The sequence below is a fragment of the Misgurnus anguillicaudatus genome, chromosome 21 (assembly GCF_027580225.2).
Source record: "Misgurnus anguillicaudatus chromosome 21, ASM2758022v2, whole genome shotgun sequence".
In the NCBI taxonomy this organism is placed as follows: Eukaryota; Metazoa; Chordata; class Actinopteri; order Cypriniformes; family Cobitidae; genus Misgurnus; species Misgurnus anguillicaudatus.
In genome coordinates this window covers 33,996,965-34,023,061 of record NC_073357.2, presented here as the reverse complement: position 1 = coordinate 34,023,061, position 26,097 = coordinate 33,996,965, and the positions used below count along the sequence as shown (strand labels likewise).

The 26,097-nt window shown below is 41.5% G+C and overlaps 2 protein-coding genes and 1 long non-coding RNA gene across 5 annotated transcripts in view; all 3 read left to right on the top strand.

Moving 5' to 3' along the window:
* Window positions 1-26,097, top strand: part of LOC129443713 (intelectin) — a 38,848-nt gene that overhangs the window by 5,142 nt on the left and 7,609 nt on the right. The window lies entirely within an intron of this gene.
* On the top strand, window positions 333-21,388 carry LOC141353252 (uncharacterized). 2 transcript variants are annotated; one of them, XR_012360266.1, is made up of 3 exons: window positions 333-640; window positions 20,349-20,470; window positions 20,629-21,388. It is a non-coding gene; the product is annotated as an uncharacterized lncRNA (long non-coding RNA). The 2 variants fall into 2 exon arrangements; XR_012360265.1 differs by lacking the exon at window positions 333-640 and adding an exon at window positions 19,615-19,803.
* Window positions 15,407-17,803, top strand: LOC141352881 (uncharacterized). Of its 2 annotated transcripts, XM_073858980.1 has the most exons (3): window positions 15,407-16,738; window positions 16,833-16,911; window positions 17,366-17,803. In XM_073858980.1, the coding sequence occupies exon 1, from the start codon at window positions 15,517-15,519 to the stop codon at window positions 16,573-16,575; it is 1,059 nt and encodes a 352-aa protein (XP_073715081.1). In that variant the 5' UTR covers window positions 15,407-15,516; the 3' UTR covers window positions 16,576-16,738; window positions 16,833-16,911; window positions 17,366-17,803. The 2 variants fall into 2 exon arrangements, with proteins under 2 accessions (XP_073715081.1, XP_073715080.1); XM_073858979.1 differs by having other exon boundaries at window positions 15,407-16,911.

Here is a 26,097-nt window from a genome sequence, read left to right as displayed (position 1 = left end):
ACAATTGAAAAGCAAATAATTGTAATTTATTTACTTTACTTACACAGTTTTGCTCTTTCACATTAAGGCTTCTTCTGGCTGTGAATTCGCAGAGCGCGGCTTTATGCACGTGAACATCACAGCCTTTCTTACTCATTTAGACTATATTAAAACGCGTAGATTATAACTGGCAAGACTGAACATCTACAATGTTTGAAACTATAACTGTTGATTTGTGATAATGGGCTCTATCTTACACCCGGCGCAATGCAGCGCAACAAAAACCTGGTCTAAAGTCTAAAGTCAATAGCGCAATATGTTTTTTGTTATTTAAAGAGCGCATTAGTACACTGTAAACCCGAATGCTCAAAGTAATTAATTGTATTTAGTACTGTTAACTTAAATCATTACAATTAGTTCAAATTAATTAACCTTGTTGAGTATTTAGAACTTTCAGATATTTATGAGTTTGTACAAATTAAACTTTTTAAGTTAGATGAATACATGTTGTTTTTAATTGCACTAACTGTCTCTTTAATGTACTCCAACTTAAAATCCCTCAGTTTAGAGATTTTGCGTCTGACGTCATCCGTGTTCACGTAAGCTGCTCGCGTTGAGTTCTTCTCCTCAAGATGACGGATCGGTCGCTTCATGGGGTGCTGTAAGTATCACCTTTAATCTCAATGTATCAATTCTAAAGGCCATTATGTTTACTTTTCATGTACATAATTGTGTTTAACAGTTAGATGTGATGTAGATATAATATTTTTAGATGTGTTGTCACATTGTTGCTGTCTTTTGTGAGTAATGGCATATTTGGCTAGGGAATTTAGTGACTGCAGTACTGGAAGATTCTAGTAGGGGGCGTTGACAGGTGACTAGGGTCAAGCACGCGTTCCTTTAGTATCATAGAACAATACACTGATCGAGGGAAACGTCTCGGTTACTATCGTAACCTCGGTTCCCTGAGAGATGGGAACGAGACATTGCGTCCGCTGACGCTATGGGAAACTCCTCTCTCTTCCGGTTTCTGAAGCTTTTATTGAACAACGCCAGTGTTCTGGCCAATGCCGCCCATGACAGCCTTATAGGGGCGGGACTTCCGCTACTATATAGCCTGTTTAGGCGGCAAAATACTCAGATTCTTTCGATTGAACGAAGAGTAGAGCTGATCTGAGCAGTGACACGGCGGCTTACGCAATGTCTCGTTCCCGTCTCTGAGGGAACAGAGGTTACGATAGTAACCGAGACGTTCCCTTTCGAGAGCGGTCACTCGACATTGCGTCCGCTGACGCTATGGGGAATGTATTCAAACACGCCGTGAGAACAGCGAAGAGCAGCTCCAGTGAAGCTTACTCAAGTCTGTGCACTGCAATGCCTGAGTCGGTGCACAATCCCCGTCCAGTCTATGTAAGCCAACGCACAGTAGATTGGATGCCTGAGTCTCTAGGGACTCAATCAAGAGCTTATACAGAACAGAATGCATACAGTCACAGACTCCATGTAGGTCTTATTGCAGCCCTACAGCAGATAAGCAACCTGTAACATTACAACAGCAACGGCTAGGCCGACCCAATGTGGGCGGTAGCAAGCATATCCACGAGTATTTGCTGGTTTTAACATATGATGCACGATGGCCAAGATAGCTAGCGTGAAAGTACAAGGAAGAAGCGAAAACGTGGCTCCATATTAATACATCAGCTGTACTGGCCAGAGGTCATAGTCAAGGGTGAGGCAAGGTTATTTTCGTAAACGAAAACTGAAACTAAGACTAAAACTATCAGCTAAAAAACATTTTCGTTAACTGAAATAAAATTAAAAATTCATAATAAATGAAAAACTAAAACTAAACTAAACGAGCAACAGTTATTGAAAAACTAACTGAAATAAAATAATAATTATCAAAAATATGTATTCGTTTTCGTAATTACTAAGCTCTCATCCCGTGGCGGAAAATCTGAGCAGGCTTTATAATAGACCCATTAATAGCCTACGTAACTGTTACGTCACCGCTCTAGCTGGAGGCAAAACATGAAGAACTCATAGCAGGCGCGCTAAAAGTTTGAGGTTTTGACTTTAAAATGTCGTCGTCTTGTGTTTTTGGCTGCCAAAATAGAAGTAACAGCACTTTTCGTTCAAAACTAAAGTTTTACCGGATCCCGGCAGACATTCCTTCACAGAAATAAAGAAGACAATTGTGGTTGAATGGACGGAGACGATCGCAAATAATGCTCGTGTTTGCAATCAATCAAATTCACTTCATATCAGGTAAAATAATCTATGTATGTATATGTATTGGTGTGTTGGCCTTATCTAGTACAAATCAGAAAGTTTCTGTTTTATAGGTGATGATAAGTCAACCGTCAGTACACTAGCTAGCTTAAATGTTAAACAACATACAGCGATAGATGTGTGTGCCATCCTTTGACTGATCTCTTAAAATAATCCCCATTGCTAATCTAATCATAGTTAGTCCTGCGATAGGTTACATTAGACAATAAGCCTTGACAAAATTCCCCAAACCAGCCGAAAATACTTCATATGTAGGAAATATCCAAAACCTGGTTAAAATGTTTCCAATGAGAACAAGATACAAGAACTAACTGTTACAGAGTTAATTTACAAAAATAGCTGTCACGCAGAGTCAGTAAGTTTACATATTTGGACAGTTCCGAACCTTCTTCCACATCTATGTTTAATAAATCCCTCCTAAAACGTCCTAGCTTACGCTTGTCAGCACTGCGTCCACGCCTCTTTTTGCCTCCTATTAATCCCCGCCCACCCGGAGACGTTGCAATGTTTACAAACTTTTAAGGAGTCTTTACTTGTAGATGGCGCTTTATGCATGTGAGGTTAGCTGAGGCTGACAGCAACCTCAGTTAACTAATAAATATGTCAGACAGTCTAGCTGCTGTTAGCTGCTAAACTATAATTACTAAAACTATAACTGAAACTAAATAAAATAAAAACTAAATAGAAATGTGTTTGCAAAATAAAAACTAAACTAAAACTAACAAAACCATTCATGAAACTAACTAAAACTAAACTTAAATTTAAAGCAAAATTGAAAACGATACTAAAATAAAAACGAATTTAAAAAAGCAAAACTATAATAACCTTGGGCTGCACAAGCTGTTCTATCTCTCTCGTCAGGTAAAAACTATATTACCCGTTCGTAAACTCCAGACTCAGTACCGGAGCGCTGCGCCGATTGTGCGACAGGTCTGCACAGCTGGGGTGGTCTGTGTCGAATCAAATTGGCAGCCGCTCTGGGTAATAGTATATACAAATACCCTATAAAGCGGGTGTTCATAATTCTCTCCCTTCTGTATCACAGCGGCGTTAGCCAAGGGAGGAATTGAGTGCTGTACAGGGTAAGGTAATGGGCTAAACATTGCCGTAGCTCCATATTGACATGTTTGCAATGGCTCCGATCACACATGTGTGTGCCTATTATAGTATATGTTGTCAGCCGTGGAACAAGCCTGCTGCTAAACATAGGTGTGTGAGCCACCCATCATATGTAGACGTTACAAACCCATGACAAATCATAATAGCGCCGAGCGAGCCATATGTGCCTGAGAGGCTGCTGTAGGGCCACAGGGGTTGTGTGTTCAGACATGCACTGATGGCCGACAAACCTGTCACAGCTCACCGCTTGGATGGCTGAATGCAGGATACAAGTGCAGATTCGACTCCACGCATCTGGGACATTTCTGTAACGGATTGCAGCTCACAGGATTCCAGTTACATATTGTGTGGCATAAAGCAATGGTGTGTTACACAGAGCCATGGAAGAACAGAGCTTGGTTCTGCAATAGCACCGAGCGAGGAGATACACTCCTTATACACTGGAACGGATAGTAACCGGTCGTCTGTGCGTGTCGGGTGCCAGTTACATACTGTGTGCTTTGAAGCAAGGTTGCCATTTAATAGAGTTTGTTAACGGCTGTAAAGTGATGTTGCAAACTCCTGAACTGTACCACACAGTACACAACCCAGACGTGTGTGAATCATCTAGCGGAGTGATCCGCTGAAGGGCACTGGCTCACTTGCCGCACATAGAGCAATATAAAAACCAAGTCTGGGTCTGCAGTGGCTTGCTGCTTTGTGCAAGGTCGGATGCAGAACCCGAGAGAAAGAGAGACACTTCCTTAAGAATGAACAACTTAGTAACAGCTCGCCACGCGCACGCAGGGAGTCAGATACCTGTGTTTGTAGTGAGATATTGCCCGAACACTGCACACATGTGTAAGGCATGATAGTAATCCTCTGTTGGTACAGCAACATAACTCCTAAAAGTTTACATCCACATCGGCTCACTGCATTCAGCCAGGGAGCTAAGAGCAAGATGAGTGTGAAGAGAGATAGCCTCTCTATTCAATGCCAATATACATAAATAGCCAGGAGTGTATGCTGCTATTAATGATGTGTATATATACAAATATATGTAAGAGTATATATATATATATATATATATATAGTGTCAAGCAGTACAATGATACGTTAATAGCCAGGCGTGTAGGCTGCTATTAATGTATAAATATATATAAATATACGTATGAGTATATATAGTGTCAAGCAGTACAATGAGTCTCTATTTAATGCAGATATACATTAATAGCCAGGCGTGTAGGCTGCAATTAATGTATAAATATATATAAATATACGTATGAGTATATATATATATATATATATATATATATATATATATATATATATATATATATATATATATATATAGTGGAATGCAGTACAATAAGCCTCTATTCAATGCAAATATATATTAATAGCCAGGCGTATAGGCTGCTATAAGAAATGTATATATATATATATATATATATATATACGTATATGAAAGTATATATATAGTGCAATGCGTAAGTATAGAGCAACGTTGCCACCAATCGGGGGCGTGCGAGATGCATTGTGCACTGCTTAGATGTGTGTGTGTGTGTGTGTCGAGACAGATCGCTGTGCGAAGCGAGCGGCCACACTAAACACACTTCGCTATACTCGGTCTGTCCCCATTGCTCTGCAGCTCTATGTAACGGATGCATAGTGAGCGGGGTTGAGCACTGTGAGTTGTGCATTGCGTTTTGATACGGATTGCTACTCAGTGGAACGGATCAAACCCGACATTATCCTCCCCCCTTTTCTTTGCTGCCCGTGTTTAACGGGCACATTCAGAGTATGGCTGAGCGCTGTGCGCTGAGGATCCTCCGTAAAAGCTGTATATTGCTAAATATATGGTCTCAATTTGCACATAGTTGAAAGAGGACAAGTGCAGAGGGAATGTCAACAGGGCACAGAAGGATGTTGTGCTGATTGGTAGCTCGCTGCCCGGCCATTGCACACAACATCTGAAAGCATTAAGCATAGCCAACACATATTCCCGTCGTCACCCGAAACAGATGAGGGGCGTGAATGTGTGTGTGGTGTGTGATGCGGTACCATTACTGATCATACGAAGAGCAATAAGTGTAGCATGGATAACAGGCACAAGTATAACTCTCTGTATACGTAACGTTTCTTCTCGTATAATTTTTGTGGCAGCTTAGACACATTAATGGTGTATTGCTGCCCCCCTCAGTACGTCCGAAGAATAGCAGGTCCGTGTGTACGTATGACGCTACGCAAAATAACGTTAGCTCGCGTAGTGACGTGGCCAAAATGGGCGCGGCTCACGCGGGACAGCCTGAGGCGAGCATAATGTTATGTTAGGCCAGCCGGCAGCCGCTGTGCTAATGGCTGAAACTTTTAAAATCAGCTAGAGTGCACTGTATCACACAATGAAGCCTAGGAAAATATTAAGTCACATCCACACAAGCGTAACAGACGGCCATGTCGCAGGTGAAGGTCTTATGAAAGGAGCCGTCTGCACGCTGTGCTCGCATGCGACCGGTCCCGAAGGGGGTCTGTGCATGCTAGCACTGGCCGAAGTGCGTTAAATTACAAGGCAGACGCCAGGGTGGGGGTCTAATCATGTAAGGGGAGCGGCCGAAGCACGCTATAAGTACAGGACAAACATATATGAGAGGGTATTGCAACGGTATAAATGTATTGTGCACACTGTGGCATTTTCCGCACTGCGTAGGTGGGGAAAGGAAGCCCCGAGGGATGAGGCTAATAGGGCGGGTAACGTTACCGTGGAATGCACGCGACATCCTCCTCAGTTTGACAGCATTGTCACCAACGGCGCTCTGGCGGCGGTGGTTTGCTGCCGAGAATGCAGTTATTCGATATATCTCGGAGTCCATAAGATACACGGTCCTTCACTCGAGGAGCGAAGCTCAAAATCCTTGTAAAATTCAATCCTTGCGTCCCTCACAAGTGCGACGATCTACGGCGAGACGCTTCAGTCACGGTGAAGAGAAAGAATCTGAGTATTTTGCCGCCTAAACAGGTTATATAGTAGCGGAAGTCCCGCCCCTATAAGGCTGTTGTGGGCGGCATTGGCCAGAACAATGGCGTTGTTCAATAAAAGCTTCAGAAACCGGAAGAGGGAGGAGTTTCTCATAGCGTCAGCGGACGCAATGTCGAGTGACCGCTCTCGAAAGGGAACTCAGCATGTTTCAATGCCCTGTCCCAATATTCGCACTACGCCCTAAGGTCTTCCGTGAAGTGTACACTTGTTGAAAGTGCACTTAGCGGAGTAAGTGCACAAGGGCCCGAAGCTGCAAAGAGCAGAATTGGGACATTTTTGCACACGTCACTACCTACGTCACTTCTGTTGTGATCAGGAGATCAAACATGGCGGTGGCAGCAGTTGCGGTATTCGCAATACTCCTGCTAAAGCTGATGAGAACTCACCACCAGATTCTTACCAGAAGAATTAGGAACCGCAGGAGAAGGCGGCTTATACTTCGGATCCAAACATGTAAGCGGATGCCCGACCAACAGGTAAATTAGCTTTATTTTACATTTCAATGTGTACCGTTTATTTGGCTATTGTGTGTGCTGCTAATAAAACTGCTGTTATTGTGTCACGACATGCAGTTTTAAGAATTTTTCAGTCTAGAATGTAGTTGTTTATAGTTTAAAAATTTGGTTTATTTAGTTTTCGGAGTTATGGAGGGCCGCTGTCCTGCGGAGTTGAGCTCCAACACTTATCAAACACACATGAGCATGTCTTAGGATCATTAGAAACTCACAGCTAAGTGTGTTTGATGAGGGTTGGAGCTAAACTGTGCAGAACTGTGGCCGTTCAGGACCGAGTTTGAGAAATCTTTGAATGAAGAAATTATCTTTATTTTTTCCTGTAAGCTTACCACCTTTCTGTTAATGTTATTCATATATTATTCATATTAAAACAGTTTAACTAAGATAAGTTGTGATATAACCTAAGCTAGGAAGTGATGTAAACTAGATTGCATTATACTGAGAGCTGTTCCTAATATTTTATCAAAATATCACGTGTGGACAAAATATCAAGAACAGCTGTCAATATAATTCTGTATAGTGTTCACAACCACAAGTGAGTGTGCAAAATTATAATAAAAATAGATAACTCCCTCTAATAAATTAAATTATAAAACGAATAAATACTTTCTCATCTATTTTCCTAAATCGTCTTTCAAATTGTTTTTTGTCTTTTTAAGTTTGGCAGACTGATCAGGTATGCGAGGCTGAATCATACCATGCCTGTCCTTCAGGTGTATTTTGATGTTGAGAGAGACCTTCGACCTGACTACCACCTTTCAAGAAAATCAATGGATGGCTTCATGGGTATAATGCACAGGCAACAGGACCACGGCTGGGGATCTTATTTGGAAGTCCTAATATTTGTATATTGGATTGCACACGGACTGTCTTACAGAGTTACTGCCCGGGCATTCTCTGTGCCAAAATCGACAGTGTGCCGTGTGGTGCACAGAGTTGCACAGAAAATTATGGACATTGCAGGTAATGTGATTTGCTATCCACGCCATGATGAACTTGAAGAAGTGGGACTGCGATTTGGACGCCTTGCTCGGCATACAGCATTTGACAAGGCCATGGATGGATGCCATATTCGTATCAAGCCTCCGAACTGTAACAAAGAGGACTATTTTAATTACAAACAATTCTATTCTATACAAATGCAAGCCATCTGTGACTCTCAGGGACGTTTCCTCAACATCTTTGTTGGTTTTCCTGGCTCTGTACATGATACCCGTGTTCTAAAAACAGCCCTATTTATGTCAATGCTGAGTACCCGCCACCTGGCTATTTTCTTCTTGGTGATGGAGGATATCCCTGCATACAGTCCCCCATAACCATTATCACACCATACAAACTGCCACTTCAAGGAAGGGTCGAGGAACGCTTCAATCAAAGCCATTCACGTGCGCGTTCAATTATTGAACGAGCCTTTGGTATGATGAAGGCACGCTGGAGGGCAACACTCTTCAAAGCCTTAGAAGTTAAGGTTGGCTTCTGCACAGAGGTGGTCACAGCCTGTGCATTCTTGCACAATGTCTGCCTTACCCATTGTGATGTCTTGGAACCAGAGCCAGCTTATGATGCTTTACCACAACCACCAACAGCAGATTCTGGACAGGAGACAAGTGGAAACCAGCTCCGGGCGAGACTAGCAGCACATGTATCAGCACCCCTTAATGTTCAAGGGCACCTTTTAGAACATGACTACACAGTTTAATTCAAAGTCCTCAACAGACACATTGTTGTCATGAGTGTAAAATGATAACACCTCAATTATTCCATTGGTCTGACATTGCACATAAACGTGTATTTATCTTTTTTTCTTGACTTTGTTTACTTTCAGTCCTGTGTATATGTAACCCCTTTAATTTTTATCCCAAACGAACACTTTGTAAGCACTACTTTAAAAATGTGTACTGCCCCTTTAAGTGTGAGCTTGCGCAGAGAGTGCGTGCACGCTGCAAGGCAGAGTGTATGTGTAAACAGCAGGGAGAGAACGCATGCAATGTGAGTAATGCTGACTTGTTCGATTAAAATGAGCTTGTATATTGCAAATTTAAGTTGAATAGCTGGTTTATTGTTTTACATGCTTGCTGTGAAGTTGAATTGAAAAACTGTGGAAGAGTGCTGAAGTCGAAAAGCACTTGTTGCTTTCTGTGATTGTTTACTGAGACATTCTGGTGAGTGTATTTTATGTATATGATTATTTTTTCGTCATATCGTGTTATTATTTGAGCAAAACCAGTCAGAATGTATAAATGTCAACAAAAATGTGCTTAAATTGTTAATGTGAAGAGTTAAATATGCTAAGATGAGCCATGTAGCATCACGATGCTAGTTTTGCTAATCGTGTGAAGCCTCGTGCAATGCTCATGTTGTTGTTGTTAATTTCACATGTAGGATGTACTTGCTAAAGTATAAAATGAAACTGTGCTAATTTAAATGATGTAAAAGTGTGTTAGCAGTGTCCAAACTGTTAAAGATTGTTAAAAGATAAGGTTTTGTTTTATAAACTTTATCAAAGAAGGAAAAAGGGGAAAAAACATTATAGTTAAAGACATGTAATCTCTTTTTAGGGATGGTTTAAGTGTTATAATGTGTTGATTTAATCAATTTACAATGTATGTTGTGCAGACTGGTTTTTGGTTCCTGGACAAATTGTTGGAGGATGTGATTGACCCCTGAATCATCTGAGTGGATTCTTCTGGATATCTCTTTGTCATTTTGCCCTGTGTTTCAACTCTTCCGCTCTTGTTCTTCTGTTCTTGAGAACCTGGAGTGTTATTTCTGGGAAGCGGTAGGACTGAGACATTATTTCATACACATTGCCCGGGACTGAGACATTTTTTTCTTACATATTCCCCTGTATCCAAAGGAGAAGGAAAAACTGAACATTTAAATATTGGGGATATGCTTTTTGAAATACTTGGGTTATAATTGTACTGTTTATATTTGTTTCAATCTAATTGTCAATTTATTTTCATTACTTGAGTGTTTTTTGAAGTGCCAGAAGAAAAAAAAGGGGAAACCATTCGCCTATATTGCCACAATATATATATATATTCCTGGCTAATTGTTCTTCGTGTGTGCCATTGATTTTTTATATATACATTTCCATTCATGGTGTTTGCACATGTTCTTTGAGAATCAGAGTACTTGACTTGATTGACACGTGCCCTAAAAGCTCCTTGAACGAACTTAGAGGAACAGAGATTTAGATTTAGATAAGCCCTGAGACAGGGGTTACATAATAAGTGGCGAGCCAGCCGACCAGGAGCTTGGGTTAATTTCTTTAATTTCTTTTGAAGTCTTAATTATATCAGCAAATATATTTTTTTTTAAAGATTTTCATTCATTATTCTAAAAGTGGGTTTTACACTTTAAACTTATTCTGAGTTAATTAGATATCCTAAGAAAAAGAATGGATCTTTGTAACCGATATAGGGTGCATGGGCAAAGTTGCTTGTATGTCACAGGGGTAGACAAAAACTGCACAAATGAAGATATAACAAGTTTTTTTGAAGTAAATGGGGAGATTGCAAAAATAATTAGGGTGCCTGATGAGCCAGATCAGCCCACAGGCAGAGTTCTCGTTCAATACTCATCTGAACGCTCAGTTCTAAGGATCAACCCTGATAGTCTCGGTGAACTGCCAAATCCTAAAGACCCCTCCATGACGTGGTGTGTTAGAACAGTCCGTGACTTATGTCAAGAAAGTTTGGGCAGAGAACTTGCATTGAGATACATGGAGGAGCTGAATGCTATTGCCGGCAGTGGCCGAGTGGGGTTCATGCTCGCTCTTCAGAATGAGCTCCAGAGCCTCCAGCTTGAATCAAATGACATGCAAGATGCTGAAGCAAACCCCCATACTACGGTTCGTAGCCCTGGACATGACAATTCTGAAATAGCCAATGTAGAGTCTGCCTCGGCCGAGTCAATCAGATCTCAGACAATGACTTCAAATGTTTCCCCATTGTACGTTCCAACTAAACAAATACATGTTGATGAAAGTATGATTAACCCTCCTCATGTACAGAAGGTAGTTGTGGAGCATGTAATCCGTAACGAAACTGCTCACTCACCTTTGAGACATACCCGTATCCGTACGTTCTCCGGCAGGACCCCCAAGCCAAATGGGGAAGTTGACTATGAGACGTGGCGTGCCCAAGTTGATCTCTTACTTTCTGACCCCTTCTTCTCAGACCCTCAGAAACCGAGAATGATTTTAGAGAGCCTGCTTAGCCCAGCAGCTGACATTGTCAAGCCCTTAGGTGTAAATTCTTCACCTAGCTCTTACCTCAACCAGATTGAATCTGCTTTTGGCATCGTAGAAGATGGAGAGGAGCTCTTTGCCACCTTCCTGAATTCAAATCAAAATGCGGGGGAAAAGCCTTCGGTTTACCTGCAAAGACTGAACACTCTTCTTACCCAAGCAATATCTAGAGGGGGAGCCAGTGCTGCAGACTCCCGTAAACATCTGCTTCGCCAGTTCTGTCGAGGGTGCTGGGATCAGCCCATGATCGTAGGACTTCAGCTTGAACATTGTAAAGACAATCCACCATTTTTTCCTGAACTTTTGCTCTCTGTGAGGACTGAGGAAGATAAAAGGGCAGCTAAGCTAGACCGAATGAAAAAACATCTTGGCAGCACAAAAGCAGCTGCGCATGCTCACTCTGTGTATGGTATACCTGTTAATGTAGAACTCCCACCTGAGTCAACAAATAAATCACAAGATGAAACTCAAAAGCTCAAAGGAGAAATAGCTGCACTGAAAACACAAGTTGCATACTTATCAAAGCAAGCTGAAACAAAACGGAGTGAAATAAAATCTGTGAAAGACTCTAACGAAAGTACAGTTACTGGTGAATGCCTGGTGGCCAGCTCCAGAGAGACATCTAACTCTATGGCCATGCCAAAACCCTGGTTCTGTTTCAAGTGCGGTGGGGATGGACACATTGCAATTCACTGCAGTGAAGAACCCAACCCTGAGCTTGTTCGTAAAAAGAATTCACAGCTGAGAGAAAGACGAGAGAAGTACAGGAAATTACATGAAACATCACAGTCTTTAAACTTGTAGCAGCCCCTGCTACGGGACATTCAGGAGCTGCCGGCACTCATACTCGTCCCACAATGATGTTACACGATACAGCCAATTATGCTGGAGAAACCCAAGCAAACAGGATTAAAGATGAATTTTTGCCAAAAAACCTTATTGGCCAACGTTGTGTTGCTTCTGTTCTTGTTGAAGGCATTCAGTGTGACTCTCTCTTAGATACTGGGTCTCAAGTTACAACTGTTTCCGAGACATTTTATCTGACATACCTTTCTTCTCTTCCCATCCAGCCTATTCATTCCTTGTTCGAGGTTGAAGGTGCTGGTGGACAGAATGTTCCATACCTTGGCTACATCCAAGTTGTCATAACTTTCCCCTGTACTGTCACAGGTATAGAGGAGGAGCTCTCATCCCTTGTACTCGTTGTTCCAGACTGTCACTTCAACAGTAAAGTCCCCCTGTTGATTGGAACAAATGTTCTTGACCGCTTGTATCAACAGGGCATAGAGAGAAAAGGGGCCAAGTTCTTACAAAACCCTGGTGCCAACCGTGATTATGCTTTGCTTTTTCAGCAGGTTGCTCAGAATTATGAAAGTGAGAGGAAATCTTTTCAAGTGAGAGCGTTAGGGAAAGGCCCCATCACTATCCCTGCCAAACAAGAGACATGTATCCCTGGTCAAGTGAGGATCAAAGACCTTACAAAAGATGTATTTGTTTTAGAGCAACCTGAGTCTTTTCCCTTGCCGGGTGGTCTTATTCTCGAATGTGCTGTGGTCAGTGTCCCATACTGGGCGCGTTCCAAAATCCCTGTCATCTTAAAGAACATAACTGATCATGACATTACTCTTCATCCCAAGCGTGTGATCGCTGAGATGTCAGCTGCTCATGTTCTACCTTTGAAGACTGAGCTTTTGTCTTGTTCTGCTCAGGTGCCATGTGGAAAGCTTGTGTTTGATCTTGATGATTCGCCGATTCCAGAGGAATGGAAAAAACGTGTCTCTGATAAACTCAATTCCATGTCAGAGGTCTTTGCAGTTGACGACTTGTCATACGGCCATGCTACTGCAGTAAAGCACCACATTAGATTACAGGATGAGACACCTTTTAAGGAACGACCTAGGCCAATTCATCCAAATGACAGAGAAGCTGTTAAGCAACACCTCAGGGAGCTCTTAGATGCTGGGATAATCAGAGAGTCTGAGAGCCCTTTCGCATCACCAATTGTAGTGGTTCGCAAAAAGAATGGACAAATCAGACTTTGTATTGATTATAGAAAGCTCAACATGCGCACCATAAAAGATGCATATGCACTCCCTAACATAGAGGAGACGTTCTCTGCACTCAGTGGAGCTAGATGGTTCTCTGTCATGGATCTTAAATCAGGATATTATCAAGTCGAAGTAGCCGAAGAAGATAAACATAAAACAGCTTTCGTTTGTCCTCTAGGATTCTTTGAATTTAACCGTTTGCCTCAGGGTGTCACAAATGCACCTAGCACCTTCCAGAGGCTTATGGAGAAGTGTGTAGGAGATTTGCATTTGAATGAAGTACTCGTGTTTCTGGATGATCTCATTGTATTTTCTAAAACACTTGAGGAACATGAAGCCCGGCTCATAAAAGTGTTGACTCGTCTGAAAGAATGCGGTTTGAAGTTGTCTCCTGACAAATGTCACTTCTTCAAGTCCTCTGTCAAGTATCTGGGACATGTTGTAGATTCTGACGGAGTTCACACTGATCCAGAGAAGATCTCCGCTTTAAGAGATTGGCCTCGTCCTTCAACTAGGCGAGAGCTAAAATGTTTTCTAGGCTTTGCTGGGTACTACCGGCGGTTTGTCAAGGAATACTCCAAAATAGCAAAGCCACTAAATTGTTTGACTGCCGGGTATAGTCCTCCAAGAAAAAGAGGAAAAGTTTACAAGAGAGAGAGAACCGACACTCCTGTTAATCCCAATGCTTTCATCGGTGATCAGTGGACAGTGGAGTGTGAAAATGCGTTTAAGACCCTGATTGAGAAATTGACATCCGCCCCGATCCTTGCATTTGCAAACCCAGAACTCCCTTACATCTTGCATACGGATGCCTGCAAAGACGGACTCGGAGCGGCTCTCTATCAAGAGCAGGAGGGCAAGCTTCGTGTGATAGCATATGCCAGTAGGGGACTTTCAAAGAGTGAAAGGAACTATCCGACCCATAAGTTGGAATATTTGGCCTTGAAATGGGCTGTCTGTGAGAAGTTTAGTGATTATCTTTATGGCACTGAGTTCACGGTTCTCACAGACAATAACCCACTGACATATGTGCTGACTTCAGCAAAACTGGACGCAGCAGGACACCGTTGGCTTGCAGCATTATCCACCTACAGATTCAATATAAAGTACAGAGCTGGATCCACTAATAAAGATGCTGACGGATTGTCTCGAAGGCCGCAGAATCCACCAGAGGAGGATTATGAGTTCCTGGAAGAGGAAAAGGCAATTGGAGACTTAAAACAGCGCCTATGTGAAAAAACTGAGGTGATCTGCCCTGAATTAATCTCTGCAGTGTGTGAACGTCATCTGCTTGTCCCTTTGAACAATGTTTCAGGGGTGTCGGAGCTTGTCGTTGCAGAATCCTTGGCTTTGAATGCGTCATCTGTCCCTGAAAGCTTCACCACTCCAGGTTACGAGACTATTCCTGGACTGACCCGTGATGAGTGGTACCAAGCTCAAAGAGAAGATTCAGCTTTGGGAACGGTAATTTCTTTTGTGGAACAAGGTCAGAGACCTAATTTCCGACACACCCAGCTTGAACCTCCTGAGGTTAACCTGCTCTTGCGGGAATGGAGCCGACTTGAATTACGTGATGGAGTGTTATACCGGAAGTGGACAACCAATGGGACTGTGTTTCACCAGCTGGTTCTGCCTCAGAAGTGCAGAGAGAAAGCACTGAGCGGCATTCATGATGAGGTGGGCCATCTTGGTTACGAGCGTGCCCTTGACCTAGCTCGTACTAGATTCTTTTGGCCGAAGATGGCAAAGGATATTGAAAATAGATGTTACACCTGTGAGAGATGTTTCAGGAGGAAAGCAAGCCCTCAGAAAGCTGCTCCTATGCAATCTATACAGACCTCTTATCCCCTTGAGTTAGTTTGTATAGATTATTTGTCTCTTGAGCCTGACAACCGTGACACCAGAAATATATTGGTTATGACCGACCACTTTACCAAGTTCGCTGTGGCGGTACCGACAAAGGACCAAAAAGCAAAGACCATCGCAAAAGCATTCTGGGAAAATTTCATTGTGCATTACGGGTTCCCAAGTCGCCTCCTTAGTGACCAAGGGAAGGACTTTGAATCGCACACTATTCGAGAGCTGTGTGCCCATATAGGAGCTGACAAAGTCAGGACTAAGCCTTATCATCCACGCGGAAACCCGGTGGAGAGGTTCAATAGAACTCTGCAAAGTATGCTTGGAACCCTTGATGAAAAGGACAAATATCACTGGAGAGACTTTGTAAAACCCCTTGTACATGCATACAATTGTACACGGAACGACACCACCGGTTATTCCCCATATGAATTAATGTTTGGGCGGCAAGCAAAGTTACCAATTGATCTTGTTTTTGGCATCAGCCCTTCAAGTGAAACACACAAAACACACTCTGAGTATGTGCAGAAGCTACGAGAGCATCTTCAAGAGAGCTATGATTTGGCTGTTGCAAACTCTCGCAAAATGAACGCAAAGAATAAAGCAAGGTTTGATTTAAAAGTCAGAGCAGCTGAACTGATGTCTGGTGACCGGGTCCTCGTGAGAAATTTGAGTGTGAGGGGGAAACACAAGCTTGCAGACCGATGGGAAAGAACTGTGCATACTGTGGTCAAGAGAATTTCGAATAGCCCTGTATACATAGTGAAGCCAGAAAAGGGTGATGGTCCACATCGTACCCTTCACAGGGATCTTTTGTTGCCTTGTGGTTTTTTGCCTGTGAGCTCAGAAGAACAAGGTTCTGAAAAAAGTCAGACAGCTAACAGGAAGTGTGGAGTGCGAACAAGAATTAATACTGAAATGCAGGAGGGTGAAGATTATGAGGTGCTGTCCAGTGATGAGGAAGAAGGTTACTTCCAAATACCCATTCCTGAAGTGTTTACCAGAGATCCCCTTGTTACACAAGTGAATGGTGGGCCACTTACCTCTCATGCTAATTCAGGGAAAACTCCCGGGTTATTGAACCCTCACGCAGCTGAGTTCTCTCCACATGTTTCGACTATCCCAATGACAGAGTCTGTCCAGCTTATGACTGAACCTACACATGAAGAATCTGAGGGTGGTACTGAGAGTACGCCAGTCGATTTGGTTTCAGAGCCTGTTGAGAATGCCCCAGATTATATAGCCATTGAGATCCCAGAGGAGATGGTATCAGATGCAGGGGCAGAACCTCAGGAATTATTCCACAGTTCAGTTGACACTGAAACCATTCCCCTCAGACGTTCAGGGCGGGAAAGACGCCCACCAAAGACATTAGAATATGAGGAAATGGGAAAGCCCATATTGCTTGCACTTACTGCTTTTTTTGATTCCCTGGGAAGCATTCTCTCAGCTAGTCTTCCTGTCAATACGCATGCAGGGACTCATGCGGTTTAGAGGGGGAGAGTGTAACCCCTTTAATTTTTATCCCAAACGAACACTTTGTAAGCACTACTTTAAAAATGTGTACTGCCCCTTTAAGTGTGAGCTTGCGCAGAGAGTGCGTGCACGCTGGAAGGCAGAGTGTATGTGTAAACAGCAGGGAGAGAACGCATGCAATGTGAGTAATGCTGACTTGTTCGATTAAAATGAGCTTGTATATTGCAAATTTAAGTTGAATAGCTGGTTTATTGTTTTACATGCTTGCTGTGAAGTTGAATTGAAAAACTGTGGAAGAGTGCTGAAGTCGAAAAGCACTTGTTGCTTTCTGTGATTGTTTACTGAGACATTCTGGTGAGTGTATTTTATGTATATGATTATTTTTTCGTCATATCGTGTTATTATTTGAGCAAAACCAGTCAGAATGTATAAATGTCAACAAAAATGTGCTTAAATTGTTAATGTGAAGAGTTAAATATGCTAAGATGAGCCATGTAGCATCACGATGCTAGTTTTGCTAATCGTGTGAAGCCTCGTGCAATGCTCATGTTGTTGTTGTTAATTTCACATGTAGGATGTACTTGCTAAAGTATAAAATGAAACTGTGCTAATTTAAATGATGTAAAAGTGTGTTAGCAGTGTCCAAACTGTTAAAGATTGTTAAAAGATAAGGTTTTGTTTTATAAACTTTATCAAAGAAGGAAAAAGGGGAAAAAACATTATAGTTAAAGACATGTAATCTCTTTTTAGGGATGGTTTAAGTGTTATAATGTGTTGATTTAATCAATTTACAATGTATGTTGTGCAGACTGGTTTTTGGTTCCTGGACAAATTGTTGGAGGATGTGATTGACCCCTGAATCATCTAAGTGGATTCTTCTGGATATCTCTTTGTCATTTTGCCTTGTGTTTCAACTCTTCCGCTCTTGTTCTTCTGTTCTTGAGAACCTGGAGTGTTATTTCTGGGAAGCGGTAGGACTGAGACATTATTTCATACACATTGCCCGGGACTGAGACATTTTTTTCCTTACATATTCCCCTGTATCCAAAGGAGAAGGAAAAACTGAACATTTAAATATTGGGGATATGCTTTTTGAAATACTTGGGTTATAATTGTACTGTTTATATTTGTTTCAATCTAATTGTCAATTTATTTTCATTACTTGAGTGTTTTTTGAAGTGCCAGAAGAAAAAAAAGGGGAAACCATTCACCTATATTGCCACAATATATATATATTCCTGGCTAATTGTTCTTCGTGTGTGCCATTGATTTTTTATATATACATTTCCATTCATGGTGTTTGCACATGTTCTTTGAGAATCAGAGTACTTGACTTGATTGACACGTGCCCTAAAAGCTCCTTGAACGAACTTAGAGGAACAGAGATTTAGATTTAGATAAGCCCTGAGACAGGGGTTACATATATATTTTGTAAAATGCAAAATGATGTTAATTACCTAGCATCTGTAAATACCAAATGTATCTGTCCTGAAAATGTGAATACATCTATGGCTATAAGCCTAGTTAGCATATTTATTTTGTTATAAACTTGTCTTGAAGTACTTTGTTTCAGTAAAAAAAGGACGCTTTTTCTAAATGATGAATGTTTCTATTTATTTGTAACACATATCAGAATTTCATTTATAAACAGAATTGATAATAATAAATAACAAGAATAATTTGCATATATACAGAATTATAACTTCCAAATGTCTTGTTCAAACCAAGAAATACAGCCAAAGTTATCTGAAAATTTAAATATAAATTAATAATTCCATCACTCAATGGCGTTAACACAGTGAGCACTTATACAGGAACAGCAAACAACAAACAGAACACAACCAGATGCAGGAAGTTATTACTTCTCTGTCATATGGTCAACCAGCTTTCCAAATAAATCTAACATCTTATCCATTTGCTGCTGAGACTTTTGGAGCCAAGCATTATCCCTTTCATTTTCTTCCTTCTGTGTTTTCTCTAGCCGCTCACAGAAGCCTTTAAGATAATCTACACTCTCACTCTTCCTCTTTCTCTTTCCTGGTCTGACATCAGTTGATGTACCTGGTTGATCACTCTGAGGGTCTGTGGAGTTTTCTGCTTGGAGGTCTGCTGTCTCAGTATCTGTGGAGGAGCCTGTGGGACAATTTGCTTCAACCTCAACCTCACTGACAGGTGTCTGGGCTCTCTCTACACTACTGTTTCCAGATGAGAACAGATAGACTGGCCTGACTGAGGGTCTCTGGCCAATGGCTTCATGCATGGCTGCATAGAAAATCCATGAGGCTGCAGTGACCTCTCCTGCATCTGTCCCTGACCCAGTTTTTGGCAGTGATAAGTCCTTTGTAAATTGTAACAGTTATGAAGGGGCAAGTTAACATTGTTTACATGGTTTACGTTCTAGACATTAAGTCAATAAATAGCATTACCACTACCAATTCAATATAAGCATTACAAAACATGTAAAAGTGCAGTTACCTTGTACTTTTTCTTTAGATTTTCCCACTTCTTCTTACACTGCTGCTGAGTCACTTTCCCCTCCAGCCCCATAATTTTGATTATTTCACTGGAAAACACACATTCATCCATTAGATAACTTTGCAATAAAGCCCTTACTTTCAAATAGCAACCTGTCTATTCATGTTAGGGCCATGTTAACTTACTCATATCCCTGGCTAGAGGCATTTCTGTGCCCCGTGAATAGCCGCTCATTCTTCGCCCTTAACTTTATAAAATTGAAAGTAAGCTCGTCGGACCCTGACAAAAGAAAGTGACATCATTGTATCGTCATGTATTATGTTATTTATCGCTCATATTCTGATAAAAACGTATTTTCGTATTATGTTATTTATCGCTCATATTCTGATTAAAAAATTATTTTCACTTACACTTAAAAACACATTTCTTCTCCATTTGATATTGTTCACCACACCGGCTTCCTTTTTCTTCTCAGTTTTCCCGCCGTCCGACCATAGCAACCGTTTTCCTCCCTCATTGGTTAGCGGTTCGAAACGTCACGACACTACAAGGATTCTCGGTAATAGCCTATAGCAAAGTGCGGTCTGATGCGGACTTGCGAAAAGGGTGCATTAAGTGCACTTATGATCACCCCTGGAGAACATCATAAGAGGATCGGGACACCCTACGGTCTTGCACCCCTTAGCGAGAACGCGCATTGAGGAGCACAAGGGCGGACTTGTGGATATTGGGACATGGCCATGGTCTCTAATACCTGTTCCCTTATTGCAGGTAAAACCCCTAGAAAACCGATTATTTATTGCTTTAATGCTTCGGTGACTGTTGTGGGAATTATTGTGAGTTTGTTTTATGCACTTTATTAGTTAAAAAGTAGCTAAACTTTGTTTAATGAAAAGAAGGTCACGTGAAACCCCCCCCCCCCCAATGTGACGATAACTTGAGCGTGGTCTAAATGATTGTTTCTAATGATGTGTATATTAAGGTTATGGCAATGCAAGTTTTATATGTATTGATCAGGGTTTTTAAGTTTGTGTTTATACTATTAGTCGATGTGTTAAATGACTGGTCTAGAAGTAATAAACAGTGGTTAATGTGAATCGTTGTGCACATGGCAGTTTAAGTGATTAACTGAATATCACGCAATGAGATGTAAATGAGACACATATGTATACTATTAATATGCATTATATTGCATTTGTCAATGTATGTGTTTTAATGAGAGAGAATTGTTGCGTTTGCTACCTGTTTATTTTTAGATCCTGCTTGCTAGTACTGTTTGAATCATAGTGTTTAACCATGTAAATGTTTCTTTTCAGATTTCAAATAAGATGATAGACTGGGAGTGCAGGGTGTAAAAAGATTCATCGTTCAAGACTCCACCTCCTCAGACACCACACACTAGAACATAGACACTGCTCAAAAATAAGTCCACTTCCATGTATGTATCATGATTGCCCCTGCATGTTTCACACATTCGGTGAACTCAAAAGTCACCTGTGCAGAAGCCATGTAACGGATAATTCCTAATAAGTGATGTACTAAATTCTGGCAGCATCATTTTCATGTTCTTAATCTTTTTTGTTTCTGATTTTTTAGCTTGAAGATTCTGAAGTGCACATTGAGAAGGAGCCACTGGAGCAATATACGGTTGTGCGTTACAGCTCTAATGCCCAAATGCATAGTGACCCAGTGAATGTCTCTGTTGTTCTTGAGGACGAATTGGTCCACTCCCCACCCACAACCAACTTCCAGAGGCCTTTCTTGTCCTGTTTGGATTCCAGTATGCTTTTCACATACATATTCCAAAAGGACTTGCAAAAACATTTGTATTTGTGCAAAAAACTTTTGCTTGGCATGGAAGGTGGGAAACTGTCTCCTCGCCTGCAAACATTAAAGAACGAGTTGATGTGAAGCATAACTTGTACTACCTCAGCACACACAAAAGACAAAAAGAGTTACTTAAATGTTATCTAACTGATGTTACTTTGATTTTTTACTTGTATCTTCTTAGTTCTTATTGACAAGTTATTCTATTAACAAACCGGTTCAGTTTAAGAAATTGTCATGTTTAATGCAACTGTGTGGTGTTAATATATGAAGTTGGCTGTTAAGCATTACTTGCTCATTTCTCATTTTATAAAATGCTGTTAAACAGTTTGAGCCTGTTAAAAGGTATGTTGTGTTGCTAAGAGAATTACATTTTTGACTGAAAAATATTAAATGCTATTAAACAGTTATGTTACCTTAAACCCATTAAAAGGGTAACTTTACTTTTGTGGGTTGCTAAACAGACTTTAATTTTTGACTGCAGATTGTATCACATTTGTAAATTTAAGAGAGATGTTTAATGCAACTGTCTCATGCTAGTTTAAATGTACGTGAATGAAATGTGCTGTGGAGCAATCCTTTTGTGAAATAAATTGCCAAAATTTTATGTCATTGTCATGTGTTTTTGTGAAATTGCTGAAGCATTTTGATAAAGATTTTAGAAGTTGATTTAACCTGATATAGAAAATAAATGATTTGCTTAGCAAGAACTCAAATAGAAAAGTATAGTAAATGACACATATGATTTGCAAGAACTCAAAATACACAAGTTTAGTAAATTAAATGTTTGAGTTGCAAGAACTCAAAATATAACTGTGTAGTAATTAAAATGTATGATATGAAAAAACTCAAAATATAACTGTGTAGTAATTAAAATGTTTGATATGCAAAAACTCAAAATATAACTGTGTAGTAATTAAAATGTTTGATATGCAAAAACTCAAAATATAACTGTGTAGTAATTAAAATGTTTGTGTGAACTAACTTAGTACTTTCAGTTAGGTCCAATTAACATAAATGAGAACAAGAAACTCAAAACTTAGAAGTTCTGCATAATTAAAATCAGGATCATCAAAACTCAAAAGATTTGAGGCAACTGATTACCTCAAATTTTTTGAGTATTCCCAACTTATTCGGGTTTACAGTGTGAATGAACGTTGATTTGCGTTTAAATACCTGTGTCTGAACCATAACTTGTTGCGATGACAGATGCGCACAGGCTGAATCTAAAACCAGTCAATTGTTTCTGACTTTTCTGAAAGTCATCTCTATCCTGTGCTTTTTTCATCATTGTTTTTACTGTTTTCACAGAGCTTTCCGCCAAGCCATTGGACTTTGGATAAGTTGGACTCGACGTCAGATGTCGAAACCCCCATTCTTTGGCAAAGGCAGCAAACTCACAGCTGGAAAACTGGGGCCCATTGTCCGAAAACAGTTCACATGGGACACCATGTCTGGCGAAGACGGTCTTGAGGTAGCTGATGACTGCCTTACTTGATGTTGACTGCAGCACTCCAACTTCTGGATAGTTTGAAAAGTAGTCGGTGACCACTATGTAACTTTTCCCATCACAGTCAAATAGGTCAGTTCCAACCTTATAGTAGGGTCTGTGAGGCACCGGATGAGTCATCGGCTCAGCTTGTTGTTTTGGCCTGTGGATGCGACAAAGTTTGTCTGGCTGATATCTTGGTTGATTCTAGGCCAGTACATTACTTCTCTTGCCCGTCGTTTACACTTGACTTCTCCGAGGTGGCCTTCGTGTATCTTTTGAAGCATTTGTTTACGTAATGATAATGGAATAACAAACTTGCTCCCCTTCATCACTATGTCATCCACCACGGTGAGCTCTGCTCTGCAGTTCCAGTAGTCTTGTATTTTCGTGGGGCAATCCTTTTTGTTTTTGGGCCACCCTGTCTGTACTGTGTGCTTGAGTTCTTTCATCGTTTCGTCTGCATTTGTCTCTCTCCGTATTTGTTCTGTTCTGTCAGCTGTTACTGGCAGAGACGTCACAATCATGTCCACATATGCCTGTATTTCTGCAGTTTTTTCACTGTCCGCACGTTCCTCCTTATCCACTGCTCTAGACAAGGTGTCAGCGGTGTACATGTATTTCCCTTGAGTGTATATCATGTGCACATCATATTTTTGCAGCCTAATTAGCATGCGCTGTATCCGTACGGGACAGTCATTCAGAGGTTTGGACATGATGGACACCAGAGGTTTGTGGTCAGTTTCTACTTCAAAAGCTTGACCATAGACGTATTGGTGAAAGCGTTCACATGCATACATGCTCGCTAACAGCTCCTTCTCAATTTGAGCGTATCTGGACTCGGCGCTTGTTAAGGCCCTGGATGCATAAGCGACAGGTAGCCACTGCTCGTCGTGTTGCTGCAGTAGCACTGCTCCCAGGCCGTACTGCGACGCATCTGCTGAGATCCTTGTTCTCTTCTCTGGGTCGTAAAACTTTAGCACTGGCTCCTGTGTCAGGGTCTCTTTCAGTTTCACAAAACTTTGTTCCTGCTCATGGGACCAGATCCACTCATTCTTTTGTTCAAGAAGACTCCTTAGAGGTGCTGACAGCGCTGAGAGCTGTGGGACAAACTTGGCAAGATAGGTGACCATTCCCAGAAAACGTCTGACCTCATCTTTGTTGTTTGGTCTTTCCATGTTGTTGATTGCTGACGTTTTTCTCGGATCGGGCTTCACTCCCTCTTCGCTGACAACATCTCCCACAAAGGTAAGCGTCTTCACCCCAAACTCACATTTGTCTTTGTTAAGCTTTAGATTCACTTCCCTTGTCTTATCTAGTACTTTTCTCAGTCTTTCGTCGTGTTCTTCTCGATTCGACCCCCAGACTATGATGTCATCCATCATTGTCTCTACTCCTGGTATGTGCTCGAAGATCATATGGATAGTCTTATGGTAGACTTCAGGCGCTGATAAGATACCGTACGGCAGACGAAGAAACCTGTACCTGCCCTCAGGTGTGTTAAACGTGCACAGCTTCGAACTCTCCTCGTCCAGCCTCAGCTGCCAGAAGCCTGATGAAGCGTCTAGTTTGCTGAACCATTTAGCTCCTGCGAACTGTGCCATGATTTCTTCTCTGGTAGGTAACTTAAAGTGTTCTCTTTTGATTGCCTTGTTTAAGTCCCTTGGGTCCAAGCACGTTCTCAGAGCACCGGTTTTCTTTTGCAGAATAACCAGCGAGCTGACCCATTCAGTTGGCTCATCTATTTTCTGGATGACCTTTAATTTTTCCATACGCGCTAGTTCCTCTTTTAGTTTTTCACGCAATGCAAAAGGAATTTTCCTGCAAGGATGCACAACAGGAGGGACACTTTTATCCACGCATATTTTGTGTTCTCCAGGAAGACATCCAAGTCCTTCGAAACAGTCTTTATACTCCTCCATGAGTGAATCATGATCATTTGCAGTATCTGATGATGTCACTACAAACACTCTTTTGACCAGGTTGAGCTTTGTGCAGGTGTTTAATCCCAGGATTGGTTGTGCATTCGTATCCACGATCAGTAGCAGTGCTCTTATCTGTTGGCCTCTGTGTTTGAAGGTTGCAATGCATCCGCCTTTAACAGGAACGCGTTCTCCAGTGTATCCTGTCACCTTTGTTTTTATAGGATGTATTTTGCTTTTCACCTTCAATGTTTTGTAATCTTCAAATGATAACAGGTTTACGTGGGCACCTGTATCTAACTTGAATGGTATTATCGTCTCATTCACTTCGATTGGCACAATCCATTCCTCTTTTTCCTTTGTGTGAGCCTGCACCACATCCACAATGAACTCCTCATCATCATCCTCTTCCTCATCAATTGCGTGAACTTTCTGTTTAAAAGCTGATTTGCAACATCTTGCATAATGGTTGCTTTTTCCACAGTTGTTACAGGATTTTCCAAATGCAGGACATGATTTTGGCTTGTGGCTGCCTCCACATTTACCACACTTAAACTCTGTAGATTTCTCCTTCTGATCTTTTTGTTTTGTAAATGTTTTCTTTTTTCTTTGTTCTTTATTTACTGCATGCACTGTTGTTTCACCTCTCCGCAGCTCTTTTGCTTGTGCTCGAGTGGTTTCTGCTGCTCTACACATACTGACACACTTATCTAATGTCAGCCCAGTCTCTCTAAGCAGTCTTTCTCTGAGTGCATTGTCCACTGTGCCACAAACGATCCTGTCTCTCACTAGTGAATCTCTCAGGGTGCCAAATTCACATGTTTTGCTTAGTGTGTGAAGCTCTGCTAAGTACTGATCAAAAGGTACACCTTGCTTTTGGTCATGGGTGAAAAATTTGTACCTTTCAAATGTCACGTTCTGACTAGGCACAAAATACTCTTCAAACTTTGCCATTAGCTCTGCTAAAGTCAGATTAGCTTCATCCAGCTGAAAGCTATTATATATGTCTAAAGCATCTTCTCCCATAACATGCAAAAGGATGTGAGCTTTCAATTTTTCATCCTCACCCCCTGCTCCGCTTGCTGCTAAATATATATTGAAACGTTGCTTAAACCGCTTCCAATTATCAGCAAGATTACCAGTCAGTTGCATGGAAGTGGGTGGACTCAGCCTCTCCATTGCTGCACGTCGGGGTACCGGGACTTCCCCAGCACTCTCCTGTTGCTGGTTGTCCTCCGATTCGGGCACAGAATCCTCTTCTATTTGTTCGCTCTGTCCCTCGTCACCCGTTTCACTTCCACTGCCACTTGTAGCCATCACACGCCGTAGCAAACATTTTTAGCATGCTGCTTTATTAGCCCGTTAAACTCACGCGATCGGAATTTTTTTTTTTCTGTTTTCGTGGCTCTTCCGTGGCAAATCTTCCTTCCGTTGTTGCACACGGCCACTTCTGACACCATAGCCGTTTCTCAATACCAAGTACGCCAAACTCGGACTTGTATCCTTCGTAGTTCGAACTTGCAAGTTCAGACTCGGAAGAACGAACTCCTGACGCGAAATGCATTCTGGGAAACCTCGCTGTCATAAGTCCACACAAGTCTCCTCTGATGCATCCTCGATAAAATGGGCGGATCAAGAACCCATCTGGGGATTTTATGTGAACTTGGGCTTGATGCGAACTTTGAATTGGAACAGTACTTGGGCCGCGATTGATGACGTTTCACAAGTCCACAAGAACGCCAGTACAGACAAGAACGCATATTGAGAAACGGCTCATGTGTTGTTTTATTTAGCCCTCTAGGCGCCACGGTCGACTTTTGTCGACAA